Here is a 20,750-nt window from a genome sequence, read left to right as displayed (position 1 = left end):
CTCCAAGATGCCGGACACAATGTGTGTAAGATTGTTTCGAAAAGCTTTTTCCAAAGCTATCCTCCATCTTTCCACCCAAACCTCTGAAATGTAAAACCAAGTAAGGTCACGCACACACAGTGACCACACTATTGAAAAATTCGGGTCAGTAATAGCCTCTGCACTACATGCAGAGCGTTATTCAACCCATTATGTATAAATGGGGAAAAAAACCTCCTTCCTTCTATCCATCCATCTACCTGTCCTGCTATCACTTTGACTTTGAGGCGGCTTCACCCCTTGCCTGCCATGTGACCGCACATGCAGCTGGGGCTGGAGCGGGCATTCTGTAGCAGACTCTGACCTCTTGTTCCCCGATACCTTTGCAGCATGTCCAAGGAGCCCAGTTCCAACCTGGAGAGTGCTATGCAGATGCTCATAAAGACCTTCCACAAGTACTCTGGGAAGGAGGGCGACAAGTACACGCTGAGCAGGGGCGAACTGAAGGAGCTGCTTCTAGAGGAGTTGGGTACCTATTTAGGGGTAAGAGAAGGAGTGTGTGATGAGGCAACACCAACACACTGATGCAGCATGCAAAATGCGACACACAAGTGGTGGTATGCGCTCACATAGTCAGACGCACAGGTTCAGACTTGTGCAGAGATGTTTGCACATACACACATACACATAGGTAACACAGGACACATTCTTAACTCTCTCTCTCCCCCTCTGTTCCCCCTCTGACAGGGCTCCAAAGATAATGAAGCAGTTGAGAAGGTGATGAACGACCTGGACGCCAACAACGACGGGGAGGTGGACTTCACCGAGTTCATCATCCTGATGGGCGCGCTCACAGTCGCCTGCAACGACTTCTTCCTGGATTCCAACCCAGATGAGAAACCTAAAGACGAGTGCAAAGGCGAGTCGGCGGAGAAGAAAAATTGAATCAGTGCAAGAGTGAAATGAGGAGGGGGGAGAGAAGTGGGAGTGGGAAAGAGGGTTGAAGGGGAATGGAGGGGGGTAAGGGAGGAGGAGGAGGGGAAATAACTGTAAGGGAAAGAGGATAGAGTTGGATTTTTGTCTTATGCAATTTGTAAACGCTACAACTACACAGGAGGGGGGAGCGGCAGATAGTTTGTGGGTTCACAGTAATCGGGGCATTCAGCAGGAGAAGTGTTTCCTCCTCTGCAACTGTTTTTCAGACCAAAGCATATCCGGGAGCTAGTCGCACTCAAAGTAGTGAGAGACTTTACATACAGAACAGGGTATATATATATATTTAACTTATTTTAACTAAAATATAGCAGTTTTGACAGCATGTTCTGAATTAGGCACTGGAAAGAAAGGAAGTTAAGAGTTTTGCAGAATGCACACCAGGACGTCTTAGCACTTCTTGCACAGAAATAATTTGTGAACATATATGAAGTTGCAAATTATCATAGTAGTGTATGTACTCCGCGTTGAAGAATACAATATGATTTATCCCCTTTCTTGTGCATATTTTGTAATCCCTTTTTTTGGTAATAACCAATGCATTCTTCAAAATATTAAACATGACATTTAACCAACTATATTTTGTGTTTGGTTTTGCATACTTAAAAATCCCTCATGCTGCACGAGTATTCATCGACATGACGGGCATGAGTTGCTGCACCTGGAAATCAAGTTGAATGGCGCAGAGTGTCTCTCTCTCTCTGTGTGTGTGTGTGTGTGTGTGTGTGTGTGTGTGTGTGTGTGTGTGTGTGTGTGTGTGTGTGTGTGTGTGTGTGTGTGTGTGTGTGTGTGTGTGTGTGTATTGGGGATTCCCACAGAGTAAACTGCTCCAGCTCACACATCCTGCCAACAATATCCTGCAAGTCTTGTTCCACTAGATATAAGCTGACCCAGATGTTTGACTTGGATCAGCATGGAAAACTTCTTCAAAAGAGAGAGAGAGAGAGAGACAGACAGAGGGAGGACAGGAAGAGAGAGAGAGAAAGAAAGAAAGGAAAGAAAGAAAGAAAGAAAGAAAGAAAGAAAGAAAGAGAGATGGTGTGAGGGAAGATAAAGAGTGTTTGTGTGCATGCGTGTGTTTGTGAATGAAGGAAGGACTGCATAGGCAGGGAGTGAATCCAATTTATGGAGTACATTAGTCAAGTATGTAACTTGGAAAGCAGTGGTATAATCACAGTGGAATGTTCAAGTTGCTGTGACTGTTCGCACACTTTGTGTCCTTCAGTGTCTAACAAACACATACACACATACACACACACACAAACACACAGTAAATCAACACTTCATCTTCCACCTCATTGACTTTCACAGCTGCCCGTCAGTTTAAAAAGACAAAATGCTGAGCAGCTGAATCACAGATATTTGCCGTTCAGCCGGAGGGTTTTCTTCACTTCTGCCTGTAATTGTGCTATAACACTGACGAGCCTCCTCTTCTTACCTTCAGCGATTAATGAGAAACTGATTCCAGGTTAGCCGGCGTCTATGGGCAGGGTTCACCCTATCTGCTTTCATTCCTCCGCCCGCTGTGTACTCTAAGGGCGTCCTCTGATTGGGCTGTTTGAATATTTGAGCGAGAGGTGCTGGGCCTGCAGATAGGTTAACAATTCAAAACATGACAGCGTCCATGACTGTTAACCCTGTTGTAGCCCGAACGGAAACAAACAACCTGTTATGAGTGTTAACAGCCTTGGCTACCTGTTTTCTCGTTCCAAAAGATCAGTAAAACAGCTGTTTTATTCAAGGACAGAAAGGGGGTTGACAAGATAATATATAAACACCTTGCAGAAAAAGAGAAGGAAGATTTAATGCCAGTTATCAACAGAGTTTGTAAGTTTTAAGGCAACTGCAGGTATATAAACAAGAAATTATTCATTTTGTAAAATAGAAACAGCAACAGTGGTCAGATATAACAGACATACAGTATTCATACTGTGGTGGAAGAAGTGTTCAGATCTTTTACTTCTCTAAAGGTTCTCTATATGATATTCAGAGCATTAAAATGGCAGAAGACAACTATTTGCTGTGTAAAGATATAGTGGCGTAATGTGTAATACATTTGCTGAACAGTGTTTACCTGCAAGGGTGCACTGGTAGCACTGTTGCAGTTGTTTGCATTGTTTGCGCTGTTAGGCCGCCATGTTGAGAGCCGTGTGGAGGCAAAAGAAGTGCCTGAATTTCAAATGTAGCACCTTCAGGTCAAAGTGTCAATAGAGTGCTGTAGGGAAGACATATTTCTGTAGGCCAACCCCGGTAGTTAGCATCGCAATGGTCCTTCTTTCAAACTTTTAAAAAAATACAGAAGTAGTTGCAGCAAAATGTACTAAAGTAAAAACTAGGCTACTCTTTCGACAGAAATGGGCCCCCTGAGTTATGTATCATATAACAGTACTGGTGCATCAATGCACAAGCTGCATTTAAATGATGTAGCTGGTGGTGGAGCTAAATGTAACTACTTTACATTCAGCTAGGTGGTTTAGTCCATTGGTTCCAAAGAGTCACAGGATACATATGAGGGGTTGTAAAATGATTAATGTGTTGGAGAGACAAACATTTATTTTAATAAAACCATTTGAGAAATTTAGAGGGGAAATCAGTCTTTGGTGAAACTGCTATCAACTCATTGGCATATTAAATGTTACAAGAGGCCCAACTACACACTGCTTTTTGTGAAGGGACACAAGCCATACAAGGTTGGGAACCACTGCTTTAATCTTAAACAATGCATTGTGTAATATAAACGTGTCATGTGGGTTTTTTATTTAAATGTAAAATCATATAAATGTAGTGCAGTTAAAAGTATACTTATAGGAGATATTTATTAACTTAAAAGAACAGTGTTTGGACTGGTGAGTAATGTCATTTCACATGAAATAAGTGTAGCATATTTTAGGACTAAAAACTTATTTTGTATTTAAATTTAGTGTTAATTAAATACAATGGGATTCTTTTATTTTAAAGCAGGAGGCTGTTAAATACATTTTGGGCTTGCAACTGAGGTGTATCGGTTAAATTGTGAGACAGGCATCTTCCAGGAGTTATGCTCTGGGACAGTTAATTAATTCTTAGTCACGTGGCCTTTCCAATCACCCTTGGACAAACAATGGCTGGAGGACATCCTGCAAACAGTATCTACAAACACGCCTGACCCTACAAGGTGAGCTGGTTCAACCTAAAAAAGGCCAGAGTCTCTGCTGAGGGATCACACATGGCAGGTGCTGCCAGTGTGAGGAAAGGAGACAAGCAACACAAAGCCGGGCCATGACACTGGCATCCATCCTGAAGCATCTGATAAGGGAGACAGGGAAACTTCGGTTACCAGCAGAGCAGGTCAAGCGACGCCCAGATGTCAAACCGCCACGTCCATCAGGCAGAGTCAGGCGGGGATCACGTCATGCAATCCGGAGAGGGGGCAGCATAAGAGAGAAGGGGTGGCATACATGTGAGAACAAAATGAAATTATTCATTCAAGTATACAGTGGCGAAGATGGCTCCAGGTCTATATATCGTGTGATGATTAATTCCTTTCCAGGTGTAGCATGCTCTCTCTTGGGTAGAATTTGAGAAGGCCTGCTTTCCTCAGGTTCATGAAATCCATCTTGATAGAGCACCGCAGGGAGACCTTATGGCCGCAGCTCACGAGTCAGGAGACATATGAATTACAAGGACCTGGCACTCCTGATTCATAAAGAACATGCTTTGATATAAGAGGTGGGGTGGAAAGTAACGAATCGCATTTACTCTGTTTTAAGGTACTTGTAGTTTACTTGAGTATCTCCATTTATGTTACTTTATACATCTTCTCCGCTACATTTGTTGGAAACTGTAGTTACTTTCTAACTTATTGACATTTAAAAAACAAATTATAACCTCAAAGAATACACCAAATCATTAAAGAGGAAACCAGCGGTTCCTTATCATTTTGGCTTTGTGTGTACATGAGTCCCCTTGTCAGATTTCAGATACATTTTTCACACTTTTACTTTTCGATACTTTCAGTTTGGACTCTCAGTATCAAAAATTTCTGCTGATTCTTTTACATTGACGCATTTGTACTTTCACCACTGATAGCTGATTATTTGTTTGAAGCAAAGCGGGTCAAAGTGTCTCTCATCAGTCACCTGCAACCAGTCAGCTGAAGGTTACCTCTGGATTTAGAGTAATGAAATCTAAACTGTTAGTCACATGCCTTCATAAATTAAAACACCAACTCTTGGCCCCAAATGGAGAAACAAACAGTGATAGTGTCCTCCCCCGAGAGTCAAGGTGACAGACAGATATCAGCCTCGGGTAACAGCGACAGAGTGAGGTAAAGGAGAGGGGCGAATGATACGTAAGAAAAGGAGGGTTGGTGTCAATTGCTCTGCGTCCTTGACACAGGTGTAATGGTACTACTCTTACTCTTTGTCTGTTTTTAGTGCTGCATTGACCTCAGATCTACACACAGCTCAGGACTCGATGCTCCTTGCAGCTACGCAAGATGTTTATCCTCAACATGATCCTCAGCTAAACTTAATCTCCCCGTCAGTTCCTCCTGACCTTTTCCTTCCAGCCTAGCACAATAATCTATCCCCTTTTAGCCAATTGGAGCACTAAACATCCAGACAAATTACCAAACCACTGAAACCACAATCAAGATCTTGCAGTTAAAAGATTCATTATGCTCAAAAGTGCCCTCATTCAGTCATTGGAAGCGTCTGTGAAGAGGCTGCGTCCTCGGGGACGATGAGGCAGTTTGATGCTTTGATCACTCCCTTTCAGAGCACGCATCGCTGACACAAACACCCTCACATGTTGCCGTTCATGTTGTTGATTTATTGGGATAAGAGAGAAGGCCACAGGGGACCTCCAGCATCGAGATTCACATACTTTCACTATAATCTATTTTACAATTTCCAAACAACAGGCCTTGACAGAGCAAAAGTCAAGAAGAACGGTGAAATATGCATCACAGGTGTTTCTCCTCGTATAACGTCTGCTTCAGTGCTCGGACAAAAAGTACAAACTGACCTCACTTAAATCTTTGAGGAGGTATAAAAACTGGCAGACCTCCAAAACAAGAGAACATAAGACGAAACTGAGCCTCAGTTATACCATATTTTATTGTCATCCTGTATTTGTTGCAGATCAGAGTTGTCAAAATGGTTTCCAGCATTTCTCAATAAAGATTACACAAACCAAGTCAAATGTTTGAGTTACATTTTGAATACACAAAGAAAAATAAAACTCTAGTGAACCTAATAAAGTTACCACTTGTCAATTTGGTGTTCTGCCTCTTAGCACCAGGGGGCATTAAGCCCTGAGGGAAAACCGTCTCGGAGGTCTGAATGAACAATGGCTTTTATTTTTACAGTTTCTAAACAATATTTTTGTTAATTTTATTGCAATTGTTGTCATTAATTTCTCGCACTTATATCTATAAATGATCCCCATATGTAGACATTAAAAAGTCTGACAAAAGCCATTAATGTTACAATGTTCCCACCACACATCACAATAATCTGCATGTTTATTTTACAAGGACAGGCTTATTGAGCTGAAAATTAAGTGTGGTCTCAGTTCTCGGCATGAAAAAACACTAACAATTGTTAAGCCATGGTCCGTCAAGCACATTGCATCAGGGTGAATCACTCACTCTTCACAGTGCAGATAACACAGTGGAAACAACTCCCTCATTCACAGTAAAACGGAGTAAATCCTCAAAGGGGCAGTGGTTACAACCAACAAGTATGACAGCATAAATTAGAAACATGCTGCAAGCACAAAATATTAAAATAGCTGCTCTTTGTTCATAATAAGTGTAATGATATGCTGTGTGCATGGATTTTACCCATCAATTTTGAGGAAAAACAGGCTTCTTTGTGTTGGCATGTTGGTGCAGTGTACCAGTCATCCACCAGAGGGGGAAAGAGAGCCACAAACTACTGAGATTCACTCCAAGTCAGAAGTCCTTTCTGCTTCATAGTAAATTTCATCCAGTAGCATTACCAAAAATATCATGTGTAGCTTCTAATAGAGCCACATTAGATAGTCAAAACATCAGTTTAACTCGGTCCCAATCCAACTCACATCTCGTCATTTAAAGTGCCTCATCGTCTCACATGCAAAACAGCAGCCTGGATGTTTTGCATCAGCTGAACGTCAAAGTAAAATGAAAGACAGAAGGATGCATCTGGTGAGACACAGAGTGAGCTGCAAATGTTTTTTTCTGATCATCAAATAAAAAATAAAAAAAGGAATAAGAATAAAAACAAAATAGTGTCACACAGTCAATTTATAAAGAGATGGAAAAGTAGAAGTACACACTGGTCAGGGAGGTGATGTCGTGACTGATTTTTTGGGGAACTTTTTGTCCCTGCCCAAAGGTGTGTTCGCTTTGTTTACCTAAGCTGGGGTGGGGTCGGGTGGGGTCAGTGGATGCGAGGCACTGGATGCAGCAGAGTCATGTGCTCAGCGCCGTCGAAAGGCAGACGCCGAGAGCAGTAGTGGTGCACCACCTCTGGGATGCTGGGGAACACGCAGCTGCTCTGGTCCAGGGTGTAGCCGCTTTCTTTGGTCTGGGCAACAATGATGTGAACGCAGCCTTGGCTCGTCCTGAGTCACACAGAGACGACAGGGAGAGAAGAGAATTAACACGTTTTTTTTAAGTCAAACACAATGATGTATTGGATTTGTGATATATATATTTGACCCATTTGTCGACATCATATCTAATACATTGATCTTCATGTTTCCAGTTCACTTTTTCATAGAGGCTCTTGTCCCCTCATGTGGGAGGATCAGACTGCACTGTTCAGCTCTGCTCTGATTGGATCAACTTGAAAGCAGATTGACTCTCAATCATGCAGATCACGATCACCTGAGTGATGATTGTGTTTGTGTCTGTATAGTGCTTGTTCTGCTTTGTGATGGAGAATCCTTTGTGAATCTCTTTTAGATAGAAACGTTGGACTGTTAAAACCGCTGAAAGCCTTTAATACAGTGTGAGGATATTTTGTTTAATAAGAGAACTATGACAAAAACACCTTTCCTCTGCTGAGTTTCCAACTGGACCAAATCCATCTGAATCCTTTCATCGTGCACAGTTTGTGATCAACATGTACAATTTCAGGCTGCACTCACTTGAGGGCGATGGAGTACTTGCTGCTGTCCGACTCGCTGTTCCTGACCAGGAAGCTGGCCTCTTTGCAGGACTGCAGCTGAAACTCCGCCTCCTGACGAGTCACACAGCCATGGTACCAGCTGAGACAGAGGGTGAGAATAAGGGGGGGGTTACATTTACATCTGTGCTTATCAGGTCTTATAAGCAGACACATTCTGACATTCAATACATTTGAATTCATTTAAAAATGGTTGGAGTACTACAGTATTTAATATCTTAGTTTTATGCATCCACAGGGTCATTTCTGCTCCTCACCTCTGTTTTTCCAGGGGCAAGCAGGGGTCAACACAGCAGGCCTCAGAGTCGGGGTTGCAGGATGGGGACAGCGTCGTAGGAGAGGACCGCAGGATCTTCTGGGTCCAGCTCTTCTGCCTCAGGTGCTGGTGCTGCTGCTGCGGAGGCTGAGCCAGCGGATGTTGGGGCTGCCTGGTGAGTGTTGGGTGAGGCGTCTCATCTTTGATTTGACGTTCGGGGCTGTCAAACTGTGCTGGTGGGGGGAGAAGAGAGACGAGAGAAGACATCAATTCATGTAAAGACAGAACCGACTCGATGCCTGAGTTTAAACTTGGTGCCGAAGCCTCCAGTAAATATATAATAAGAAGAAGACGGCAGTTTGATGAATCATGCAAGATGTGATTCAATATGCTGTTGGTCCATGCAGCATATGAAATATAAATGTGAGAGCAGGCCTGAGTTGTTGTTTTGAACAAATATATTTCAAACGGATATAAGGTAGAGAAGTGGCAGGGTTATATGAGTTCAGCAACATTGCAGCTAGTGATGCATGTCTTTTAGTTACTTTTACAAGCGTTACTATTTAAGTTATATAGATTAAAAAAAAAAAAAGATTAACAAACTAAAAGTGCAGGAAATTGAGTACAGGTGTGCAAAGAAGCAAACATTTCCTTGGTGCTTAGATATCTTTGTGTCTACAATCAAGTGGGATGTGGTTGTAAAAAAAAACCATCTGATGTACCTGACAGAGTTTTGACAATATGCTCTTTCTTCCACTCCCAAGGCAGCTCGTACTCAGTGGAGGGTCGGGAATCCAGCTCGGGACGCGTGACCGCCGCCTTGTCACCGTCGCCGCTGCCCTCATATGGGGTGTCATATATCTGTAAGGGCTGACTGTCCTCCACCGTTCCCTCGCTCTCTTCCATCAGCACACACACCTTCAGCAGGTCTTTGGACCCCCGACGTCTAATCTCTAATTGAAGGTAGAAAGCAGGGGAATAAAGATTAAAATCTGTGATTAGAGGTAGCCTGCATAAATGTATTTATGTATCATTTTTATTTGGCATAATGCTGTTATGAATGTTGGTAATCCATTAATAAATGTTAAATAAATTGTAAATGAATAGATTTTGTTTCAGATGTGGTTATACGGTCCAATCACTCACAAACTGCCTACCCAGAAGTCCTTCCTATTAATGACTTATACATGATCACTAACACATAGTAAAGTATTTCGAAACTTTTTACTACTTTTAAAGCCTTTATAAAAGATGATTCAGGTCAGTCACTGTGATTCATCTGCCTCGCTTATTGAGTCACAATGACATCAGACTTTTGCTTACTTCCTCAGTATGATTTAAGCCTCATAAATTGACTCAGTCACTTTATCACATCCTCCGTAGACTTCTCTGAGGAGGCCTGGAAGTAGCACAGGCACTGATTGAAGTAAAAAAATCCTCTAGAGCCCACTGCAATAAACCATTCACATTCACAGCAGGCTATTGTGTGACCCTTTTTAGTTAAAACAATGGAGTGATGGAATGAAAGGTCGGGAGAGCATGTGATTGGCCGACGGACCACCAGTCTTCCTAGCTGCTGGGAAGTTTTGATAAATGGTCGGACAGCTCCATATAGGGGTCACACAGAGCCGCGTCCGAGAGGAGGTGGGGGGCACTGAGGGCCAACTTCCTTTTTAGAGAATAGTACCAGGAAACAGAGACAGGAAAGAGGAAGCGGGGGCAGGAAACTGCACCTATTGTCCGAACGCAGCACAGTTGCCGTGGCAACCCCCGTGGGGTGCAAAGAGCACTAGAGGAGCAGTTTTCTGCAGGGATTGAAAATGGGATTCATTCACACATGGGCTACGTGTCGAGCTGTACAGATTCTGTGATTCAGGGACTGAATGAAATATCACCGTCACAGCTGACAGCTTCAAGAGAAGACCGTAAGAGGACAGTGATGAAAGTCTCACCAGTAATCATCTGCTGGGCATCGTAAGGCTCCATGTATCCATCGTTCTCCCCGACTCTCTCTGCCTCCCGTTGCTCTCTGGTCTTCTGAGCATCAAAGGGATCGGCGTAATCCTCAAGGATGATCACCTGCATCAAAAAACACAGGAAATCACCATTTCTCTTATCATCCGAATGCCTTCAAATAAAGTACGGCTAAACGTGCCAGGTGTATAAAAAAGAAAATAGGGCTGCAAGTTGACTTGGACGGCTAAAAGTAAAAGATAAATAGTTGAATCGGCGAACCTCTGCCACTCCAAGTGGTAGTATTACAATAATCTAACTAAAGCTACTGAAAAAATAGGAAACTAGAGACCATGGACCGTTCCAGAATCACCATTTTGTGTGAAAAAAATTGCATTTATAAAAATAATGTTAAATACCATCTAGTTAAAAAAAGGGCTGCTACTTTTTAATTATAAATGAATCTGCTGATTATTTTCTTGACTAATAAATGAATCGTTTTGTACATAAATGTCAGAAAATAGTGAGAAATATCCATTTTATTCTACCAAAATGTATTGTCCAATCAGAAGTCTAAAACCCAAAGATATTCAATATATTATGATATGTGGCACAGAAAGACAGAAGATCCTCCTTTTGCTATTTTTGCAGTTAATCAATTATCAAAATAGTTTCCAAATAATTCATTATTCTAGCTAGAGTTTAAAATATTTTAAAATTAACACATTCGATAACACATGATGGTTGGTGTTGATGTCTGACAAAAACAAACCTAGTCAGAAGAATAACTGACACCTCATTTTATCTAAAGAGTCACTCTTTGTCGTAAATCCCACTCTCTTCACATTCATATCTGTCTTTCCACAGCCTCTATCCTGCCACACCAGTCATGCCTGCTGTCTTGTCATCTTATCAGTGCCATAAAACTTCTTGTTTGTTTTACAAGCCACTGGCCAGGGGACAATGGTGTCCTGTTAAATGAAGTAGTCTCCCTCTAATCGCTTCCAGCCGTGTTCCCTCGCCAAAGAAATGCTGGCATTAGTTGGTGTTTGAATAAAGTAGCAGATGCTTGACAGGCTGAAACTCAGATGGTTGTTTAGAGCGGTTTAGATGCAACACAGACACATAAGCAGGTCTAAAAGCATGCATACAAAATCACCTCTTGTGGAAATAACAACATATTCTTTATTAACAAGGAAACAACACACAGTGACTCCACCAATCAAACCTGGTAGCTGCAGTGGAGCTCAATAACGGGGATTTACTCCCTTCCTGAAATATAAAACTCCCATTTTATTCTTCCCCCCTCTTTTGTGTGTCTTTTTTGCTCACATCTCCACTATCACAATCCCTGACTTCACTATATGTATCCCTTTTTTTCAAAGCCAAGCTAGAGGGGACTTTGGTTAGCGCCTAAGTGTCAAATAACACGATGCTTTTTATAACATGATAGCCTTGTTCACCAGGGGGGCTGAATTCAGTGAAAGAGGGGGGAGAGGCAGAGGAAGGAGGGGTGAGAGAAGGGGAATACTGAGCAAGATTACATACAGGAGAGGAAGGTAAGGCCTCATGTCCGACCACAGCTTTGTATTCAAGGCGAGGTCAGTGGGTGTAAAGGCGAAGGGTGGAGAGGAAGAGAAAGAGAGATAGAAAGAGACGGACTGGGAGGAGTGGACACAATGGGTTTAGAGGAGACAAAGGGAGGGAGAAACTGAAACAATAATATCAATTTTCACAGCTTGGACTGGATCTTTGCTACATTATCATCAACAGTTTTGATGACACTACATGCCGCTAGAATAAGAGAATGCTGCCACCGATTCAATTATAATCAATACATTTAATACATTTAATTTCACATTTCAACACCAGCGTTCAATCAGGATTGGTTTACTTCAGTAAAAGTAGCATTACCACACTGTGGAGATATTATAAGTAAAATACTAAGTTTTACTTTGGGAAAATGTGGGTGCCATAGCAACAAAATGTATAACTGTCATTGCTATGTAACAGTATCATTATATTATATTATGCGGTTATGGTTATGATTATGCGATGGAGGAAGTATTCAGATTTTGTTTACTTAAGTAAAAGTATCAATCTAAAAATACTAAGATAATAAGTAAAAGTACTTATTATGCAGAGTGGCCCATTACTAGATTATAATTGCTGCTGATTAATGATCACTAATGTTGCTGCTGCTAAATGTGGGAATCATTTGGATCACTTTATATACTGCTGGGCAGCTTAATTTTACACATTATGATTTATTAGTGGATAAATATTTTGTAATAATAATCCCAAACTGTAAATTTACCAGTAAATGCAGAAAAAGTGCAGAAAAAAAGTGCAGAAAAAGTATAAAATTACTTAAAGGGACTACAGTAGTTTAATAAAAGGTGATAAATGCTGATATATTAACATGTAAGAGGTAAAGCTAATTTTAAGTTTTTTTTTTTATTTGGTGGCGTGATTCTTGATAGTGTAACATTATAAACTAATTAACATCTTAATCTGAAAGTAATAGTCTGAGTTGTTTTCAGATAAATGAAGCCTACCAGTGAAATATTTCCTTTTCAAATGTCATTACAATACATCTGGCCTGCAGTTGAATAAAATGGAAATACTTAAAATTGTACTGAAGTGCAATAGCCTAAAGTGCAGTAGCCTAATTGAGAAAATGGGCTTATGGGGGAAACAAATCTAAATCAGCAAACAGCTGTTAGAAAACATGCATTTATTTTGAAAGCCAAATAAAGGTCACTTGTATGCAATGTGTCTCTCAATAATAATTCTCAAGTCTCAATAAATATACAAGGGGCTCAGATGTCATCGGCTACTCACCGTCTCGGTCTTGCACTGGACTGCTTTCTCTGCTTCGGGTACCACTTGGTTGGTGATGGTGGCGCTGTTGAAGTTGGGGCTTTTGTCCAGTTTGTCCACTCTGATCAGCCGGCTGATGAACGCGTTGGCAGATGGAGAGCTTTTCGGGGGTCTGTGCTGCTCCTCGGGCACCGGCTCCGCTTTGGAGTTCTTGCGACTTTTCCCCGACAGGAGGTTCTCCCAAACTTTCCCATCTTTATGGGGGATGGCACCGTTTCTACTCAACTCTATGGCCGAGTTCTTTCGGTTTCTTCCTGACAGGAGAGACCCGACTCCTCCACCTCCACCTCCACCTCCTGTGTTGCTGTCACCAGAGGAGTTTTTGCGCTGGCCCGTTTTGGAGCCTGTTGTTTTGGTACCAATGCTGGCCACCAGCCCGGCTTTGTTGGCTCTAGGTTGTGAGCCTGATTCGGAGGCTGAGCGGATCCTGTCGGTACCGTTCTTCAGATTGATGGGGAACTCCTTGAACCACTTCGCCATCGTGACTCGGATGGAAACCAGTAAACCTCTCTGCTTGCTCCGACACCTTTTAGCGCCATGCACCACAGGGCTCCAGAGACGCACCTTTAGAAATCACAGCCTTTCTAACAAAAGGACTTCCGTTGCTTTATTCTAGGACAGAGCATGTGTGGACTAAAGGATATCCACGCCTAACTTTAAAGCATTTCATAAATGCGTTCAAAAGTCTATGGTTCTATTCTTAAACCTTCAACTTAAAGGGAAATGTTTGTAAGTACAAACTTACAAACCAAATGCCTATTTGGCAAAAGAAAAGAAACTTATACCACTTATTTATACCATTTGTGATTTTCTTACACCTGTTCCTTCTTCTGTGGAGGAAAAGTTCATTCCCTTTGGATGAAAAGATATCTTCGGAGTGGGAACACCCGAAAGAAGGCAAAGTTCTTCTTGCTTCTGATTTGTGGTCCCATTCCTGGAGTGGCTTATCTGGTCTTTCACAACCTTCTACTGGCGCAGTGGGGCTCCTGACTGCGCCTGGAGTATATGAGGGGAGGGAGGGGGGTCTGAAGTTAAGAGGGGAGGCAGGACCGGGTGGGCGGTGATAAGCTTTTAATTACTCACCATGGTAGAATAACCTTTGTGGGGATTTTAGGCTACTCTACTTCAGACCTATTCCCAGGTAACCCACCAAGGATATTGACACTTTCATTATTATTTCGCTTTATCAATTATAAAGATTCTGTTTTAACTAGAATGTGATAATAAGTTAATACATCAAAATGGTTGTTAAGAAAAAATGTAAACTTTAAATGTAAAAAAAAAAGTGTATTGGCCTTCTAAAATGTTGTTTTTTTCCCAATACATTTTCATTGAGACAGAGAAGCTTCCCTTTCATGCTACCTGTTTTGTTCCTATTCGACTTAACTGCTTAAATTGAAGTGGACAGATTTGTTAATAATTTGATATTTGATGTAAAATGAATATTAATCATAATGTCACTTCGTAATGTGTTTAATTGGCTGTCTAATGATTGTCCACTCCTTCTTTAATTCGGGTATCGTTGGGAAATGGTCTGTTCTGAGCTGCTCCACACATACCAGTGAAAGGTATGACACGTATTCTTTAAATTAAAGAAAATGCTGTGGACAACGGCGATACAGATAGTTTTTAAAATAAATAACATTTTAATGCTAAGTATTACACAACACAATCTGTGTCTGAGTCATTATGATGTTAATGCTTTTTATTTTCACGGAGCACACATATCGACTCCCCCGTGTTTGTGATGAGATGTAACCTTCCGTGGTGCGCGATACTCCGGCTTGTCCCTCTTTGTCCGGTGGCGATAGAAGGCCATGATAATTATGGCAAAATTTGCGTTTTTGAATGAATTATAGTTGAATGGTGGATCAACAAGCATACACCGTGTGAGGACTGGTTTCTGGCAATGACACACCAGAGAGTTTCAATTTAAAGGACAGCAGAGCAAGCAACGGAGAAAGGGTACAGTTTGCTTCCAAGACAGTCTGCAAGATGGCTAGCTATCTTCAGTGGCATGCTAACGTTAGCTAGCAAGCTAATGTTAGCATAGTAAACAACAGTTTTCAAAACATGATCAATTGCTTTATCTTATACATGCTGTGATAAGTGGAATTGAGTGCACATTTTCACAAATGACTGTAGAAAGGCAAATCACAGTTTTTGGATTAATGTTGCAGTGTTTCCGCTCCTGGGTAAAAGATCAGCGCTGCTAGCAAAGCCACATTGAGTAACGTGGCTAGCTGGTTAGCCGAAGGTAGAAACTAGCTCGCATTAGCTAGCTGGTGGACTTGTTTGCTACACATCTGTAAGTGATCATTCATAGAGGGAGGTGGAGGTGGTGGTGGGGGGGTGTGTGCTCTGTGACTTGCTTGTACTGGCAGTCAAGCCAGGTAGCAAGCAGCCAGCCTCACTCCGCTAGTAGGGTCTGGTTTGCAACGGGACGAACTTGTGCTAAATAACGTGAACCAGCTGAGCTTTACCTGACGCTCATTTGGTGACCAAATCCCGGCGTGACAGACACCGTGGCGAAAGATTTGCAGCTGCAAAGGAGTTTGCGGACCTGGGCCGGCGTGTTAATCTAATCTACGTGTTAATAAACTGCTCTGATCATAACCATTTGAACGTGAGTGACATGACCTGAAGGCAGATTCCTCCCACTCGGCTCATAGCCTTCAAGACGTCGTCATTTTTTAACTTTTTTTTTTTCTTGCACACGAACGGTGATATGCCACTTCACCGACAGTCATATTAGCTAATGGCTACCGAATCGGGGAGACCACAGGCGGGACAAGGAAAACGAAGCAGCAAAGGTAGGAATAAATTTCACCCATCTCCCAAATCAGACCGGAATCATCCATTACTGGGCTGCACTGGTGCTGTTAGCAAACCCCCCCCCCTCCTCCATATGTAAACTTCACGACTGTCTCCGCTGGTGGCTGCTCCTCCTCACAGAGTGGATCTGTGACCGGGGTTGATGTCTATCTTGCTATAAATGTCCCTCCAACTCCGTTTCCTCGTTCTCATGTCCTCGTCTTTTTTTCCTGTCTCCCTCATTGACCCTACCTCTTCTGCCTCTGTTTGCGGCCTCTTTCCCTCTCGCCTGGGTCATTTGGTCTGCCTGGGTCATTTGGTCTGCCTGGGTCATTTGCGATTCAGGGCTTCATAACCTTGGTGGTGATAGCGCCTGGATGTTCAGCATCTTGTCCTCATGCCAGTCTATGTCCCATCATTGAATCCATCTCAACTGTTGGACTTGAGAAAAGAGGCCCTAGGTCTAAAAGCTGCTCCACTCTGTCACTAAGGGGTATTGGCCAATCCAAATGTGATGGTGCGCTTGATTGGTGGTGGACCAATAGCATGAGACATGGAATCCTATTTTTTTTGTTATGGCTAATAATGCATTTCCCCTTTTCCTCCATATTTCTCTATTTCAGCTTCACAGATGAAGAGCCCGGAGAAGAAGAAGGCGAGGAAATCCACCAACCAGGTAATGGTGGTTTTTGGCAATCTGATTACTTTGCCACATAAAAGAACATTCTCTCTTTATGCGACAAGTGGACCACAAAGATTGGGAAGCGATCAGATCTTGAGAAAGCAAAAAGAAAAATTCTGAATTTTTTTCCTCTTTGTTTTAGGCGGCAGGATTCTCCCACCTCACGGAGTTTGCCCCCCCTCCTACCCCCATGGTGGACCACCTGGTCGCCTCCAACCCCTTCGACGATGACTTTGGGCCTCCATCCCGACCCAGTGTGGCAGGTGGACCAGGAACTGCTCCATTTCTTCCCAGCCCAGGTGGAGGAGGAGGAGGAGGTGGGTATGGTGGTGGTGGCAGAATGGGCGTAGGCATGGGTTTCATGGGAGGCCCAGCAGGACCAGGGGGCGGCCCACCTGGACGGAGGCCGCCGTTTGGACCTCCATCAAACGCTGGTCCTCACCACCAGCTAGGCTTTGGTGGAATGCCTGGCTTTGGAGGTGGCGGTGGGGGCGGCAGTGGGGGAGGAGGTGGCGGTGGATTCCCCCCTGGCGGCCCTTCTCAGTTCAACATGCCACCAAACTTTAGCCCACCCATGCTCCCCGGGCAAGGATTCAATCCCATGTTGTCTCCGGGGGCTATGGGAGGTCCTGGGGGAGGGGGCCACCCCACCCTAGGTTTGGCATGCCTCCACAGCAGCAGCACGGACAGGGTGGACACCCATTCAACAGCCCACCGTTACCTGGTGGTGGAGGTCCCAGAGGGCCCCCACATGGCCCCCTGCCTCCCATGGGAGGAGGCATGGGTCCCGGGATGAACATGATGGGTGGAATGGGTGGTGGCCCCGGAGGCAACATGGTGGGTGGGTTACCAGGTATGCCCCCTCAAGGACAGTTCCCTCCCTCGCAGGATGGGCCCTACCCTGGCCCCAGTCCGCCAGGGCCAGGCAACGAGGACGTTAAAAACTTTGGTGGAGGAGGGCCTCCTGGGCCGCAGCAGCAGCAGCAGCAGCAGCAGCAGCAACAACAACAACAACAGCAGCAGCAGCAGCAGCAGCAGCAGCAGCAGCAACAGCAGCAGCAGCAACAGCAGCAACAGCAGCAACAGCAACAGCAGCAACAGCAGCAACAACAGCAGCAACAGCTTAGCCTAAATCCCAACGGCCCCCCTCCTAATAATACCACTCCTGGCCCCCACCTAACTCTGGCCCACCGCAGCCAGGAGGAGGCTTCCCCGGCCACCCTGACGTCCAGCAGCCCAATTCCAATACACCTGGTCAGCCTCCCTCAGCACCGCCACAGCCGAACCCCAACTCTTCTCCTACTGGTCCCCTGAATGGATCAGGCCAGCCACAGCATCCACCGCCCAGTCAGCTACAACCCCCCAACAATACAAACACCCCCAACTCAAACAACTCTACCCAGCAGCAGCAGCAGCAGTCCACCCCGCCTAACTCTGCCCCCGGCTCCACTCCCTACAACCAGCAGAACAACACTCCCGGTGCTGGTGGTCCCATGCCAAATGCGCCCCCAACCAGGGTCAGAACAGCATGTCCAACAACAACGGAGGCAACACTCCGGGCAGCAACCCCAACCCCCTCTAACTCCACCTCCACCCCAAACACCCAGTCCCCCTGCCCACCGGCCCCGCCGCCCCCTCGACTGGGCCTGGCTCCGGCCCCGGAAAACTCGGCGGCCCCGGGATGGTCTTCCCTTGTGGCCTCTGCATGGCGGAGGTGCACGACGATCAGGACGCCATCCTGTGCGAGGCCTCGTGCCAACGCTGGTTCCACCGTGACTGCACGGGCCTGACGGAGCCGGCGTACGGGCTGCTGACACGAGAGAGCGCTGCTGTCTGGGCCTGTGACTTCTGCATCAAGACCAAGGACATCCAGGCCGTGTTTGTGCGCCAGGGATTAGGCCAGCTGGTGGCAGCTAACGAGAGCTGAGGAGTCGATGACAAAAGAGCAGCGTGGAGGTGCATCACATTAAGGACAAATGGAGACATTCTTTGCTTTGATCTAACTGAATGACCTGTGTGTCATGTCAGAATCTCGTCCACCTTTCTCTTGACTAGCCCTTTACTTGTTCACTACACAGAGAAACACGCTCATTGACATTCATTGCTTATATACAGCACTTTGAGTGACTCTTGGTAAATGATTTTTCTTCCTCCACCCCCTAAACGAGACAACAACATGATGAATGTTAAACTACACAGTCCCTCAGACATCTAGCCTGCCAACCAGCAAAGCACTGACACCAACACACTACCTCACACACTTTGTGACTGACTGGCACGGACGCTCCCAGCAACGACTGACTGATCGACTCTACACACTCGTGCACCACATGAGTATGATGACATTTCAAACACACTTACCCACGTTAGGCGGAGAACGCAGTGTTGAAATATTCCCCTAGTGTGTATTGATACAATGGCCCAAATCAACAGCGTAATTCTCTCTTATCATGGCTTTAAATTCAAACATACATGATGTATAAATTCTAAAGAATGGAGAAAAAAACATTTGAAAGAGTGCCTGAAAATTCTAAAAGGGACTTGATTGTCATTCATGAATTGATTCACAGCTTTATTTGCCATCAGAAATGCATCATTTTATTAATACCCTATCACATTGTCTTTTTACTTCATACAAGTGAAAGAACATCGAGAACTACATCAGTACATTGCAGCGTTAAATCGCAAGTGTTTTGTGAAACAAATGTAATTTTTGGGGGGGGGGACCTTTTTTTTTTTTTTTTTTTTTTTTTTTTTTAATTCTCTGTCAGTTCCTCAACCCACACACATGCACACAGACACACACTTTGACCACATACATCCGTCATTTGGTACCCAGCGCTGATTAATCCAAAGGAGACCCCGGCCGAGTTTTCTTCCACTTCAGAGAGATAGTTGTAAATATTAGGGCAAAACATTTGTCTGGGACTTCCATCAGTTGTGAACATGCTACAGAGTTGACCAATGAACAAAATAATGAGTTAAGCTTATGTGTCTTGGTTGTATACAGTATGATGTTTTGGTTTTTATACAGTACATTTGAGTCAACCATTTCTTTTTTTTTTTCTCTGCAGTACACATGAATTGTGAAGTCAGTGCGTTTGGATGGTGTTGGCAAAGCAAGTAGTGACATCATGTCATCGGATGTGCATAGTCATTTAAAAAAATAAATATAAAAAAAGAGTCTAGGACGGGGGGGTGCATGTGAACCAATGCAGTAACTGTCTGATCTGTTTATGTTTATATTCTGGCCTCTGCGCTGCTAGAGGCCTTGAAGTAGACCAAATAACTTAAGAGCGAACAATACCCATTTTTCACATTTCTGTCGCGGTATAAGGTGTTCATAGCTATTCTTCCCTCTGTCTCTCTTTACTTTTCTTTATTCAATGTCCAAGTTGCCTTTCTTTTTCTTGCTCTCTCAGCTGTTCCTTTTTATTTTGTACTGGTATCCGTGCTGTGCTCTTGCTCTTGCTCTGCTCTGGCGCCTCCTGGTGGAACCTGGAGGGACCAGTGAGTCCCACACCAGGTGGGGAAGGGAAAGGTACTGAACTCTGAAGTAAAAGACAGAATTTTTTTTGTACTTGTCCATGTCTGTTTTTATTCACATTTTTTTTATTTGTTTGCTAATTGTTGTATTAAAATGAGGGTTGGAAAACCCGATGAAAGAGGTAACGATGTTATTTCTTTTTCATAATGCTCGGAGTGACACCTACAGTTCATTTTTTATCAACTATTTACCTTTTAATCTTTTCTAGGTCATCATCAGAGGTTTGCTTTAAGTTTAGAAAAGTAGGTAAAACTTAATTTTAAGGGTCTGTAAATGCTTAATGTTCTAATCATTTCCTTTAAGTTTCCTGGAAAGAATAATAATTTGGCACCTTATTATAAAGGTAAAATAGAGCGTTCAAATGACACGTCAAATTCATTCCAATTAAATGATGAAACGGCATAAACGAGAATTTTAGTCGGGGGCACAGCCTGAATAAAAAATAGACAATCTGTCACGAAGGAAACAATTCAACACGAATGGAAA

The 20,750-nt window shown here is 43.7% G+C and overlaps 3 protein-coding genes across 3 annotated transcripts; 2 read left to right on the top strand and 1 right to left on the bottom strand.

Annotated features, from left to right (window-relative positions):
• Positions 1 to 7: 7 nt before the first annotated feature.
• s100s (S100 calcium binding protein S) lies at positions 8 to 924 on the top strand. Its single transcript, XM_054606562.1, has 3 exons — positions 8 to 21; positions 369 to 522; positions 727 to 924. The coding sequence occupies exons 1-3, from the start codon at positions 8 to 10 to the stop codon at positions 922 to 924; spliced, it is 366 nt and encodes a 121-aa protein (XP_054462537.1).
• A 4,899-nt stretch (positions 925 to 5,823) lies between these two features.
• LOC129097365 (SH2 domain-containing adapter protein E-like) lies at positions 5,824 to 14,175 on the bottom strand. The gene is made up of 6 exons (XM_054606195.1): positions 13,183 to 14,175; positions 10,338 to 10,464; positions 9,108 to 9,338; positions 8,387 to 8,618; positions 8,092 to 8,211; positions 5,824 to 7,563 (listed from the first exon to the last, which is right to left on the bottom strand). The coding sequence occupies exons 1-6, from the start codon at positions 13,699 to 13,701 to the stop codon at positions 7,380 to 7,382; spliced, it is 1,413 nt and encodes a 470-aa protein (XP_054462170.1). The 5' UTR covers positions 13,702 to 14,175; the 3' UTR covers positions 5,824 to 7,379.
• Positions 14,176 to 14,974: 799 nt separating this feature from the next.
• pygo2 (pygopus homolog 2 (Drosophila)) lies at positions 14,975 to 20,380 on the top strand. The gene is given in 8 exon segments (XM_054605980.1): positions 14,975 to 16,034; positions 16,659 to 16,711; positions 16,860 to 17,352; positions 17,355 to 17,888; positions 17,891 to 18,226; positions 18,229 to 18,289; positions 18,291 to 18,322; positions 18,325 to 20,380. Coding segments are annotated over 8 exon segments (1,884 nt in total). The 5' UTR covers positions 14,975 to 15,979; the 3' UTR covers positions 18,645 to 20,380.
• Positions 20,381 to 20,750: the final 370 nt, after the last annotated feature.

The sequence above is a fragment of the Anoplopoma fimbria genome, chromosome 10, assembly GCF_027596085.1.
Source record: "Anoplopoma fimbria isolate UVic2021 breed Golden Eagle Sablefish chromosome 10, Afim_UVic_2022, whole genome shotgun sequence".
In the NCBI taxonomy this organism is placed as follows: domain Eukaryota; kingdom Metazoa; phylum Chordata; class Actinopteri; order Perciformes; family Anoplopomatidae; genus Anoplopoma; species Anoplopoma fimbria.
This window is presented reverse-complemented; position numbering and strand designations above follow the sequence as displayed.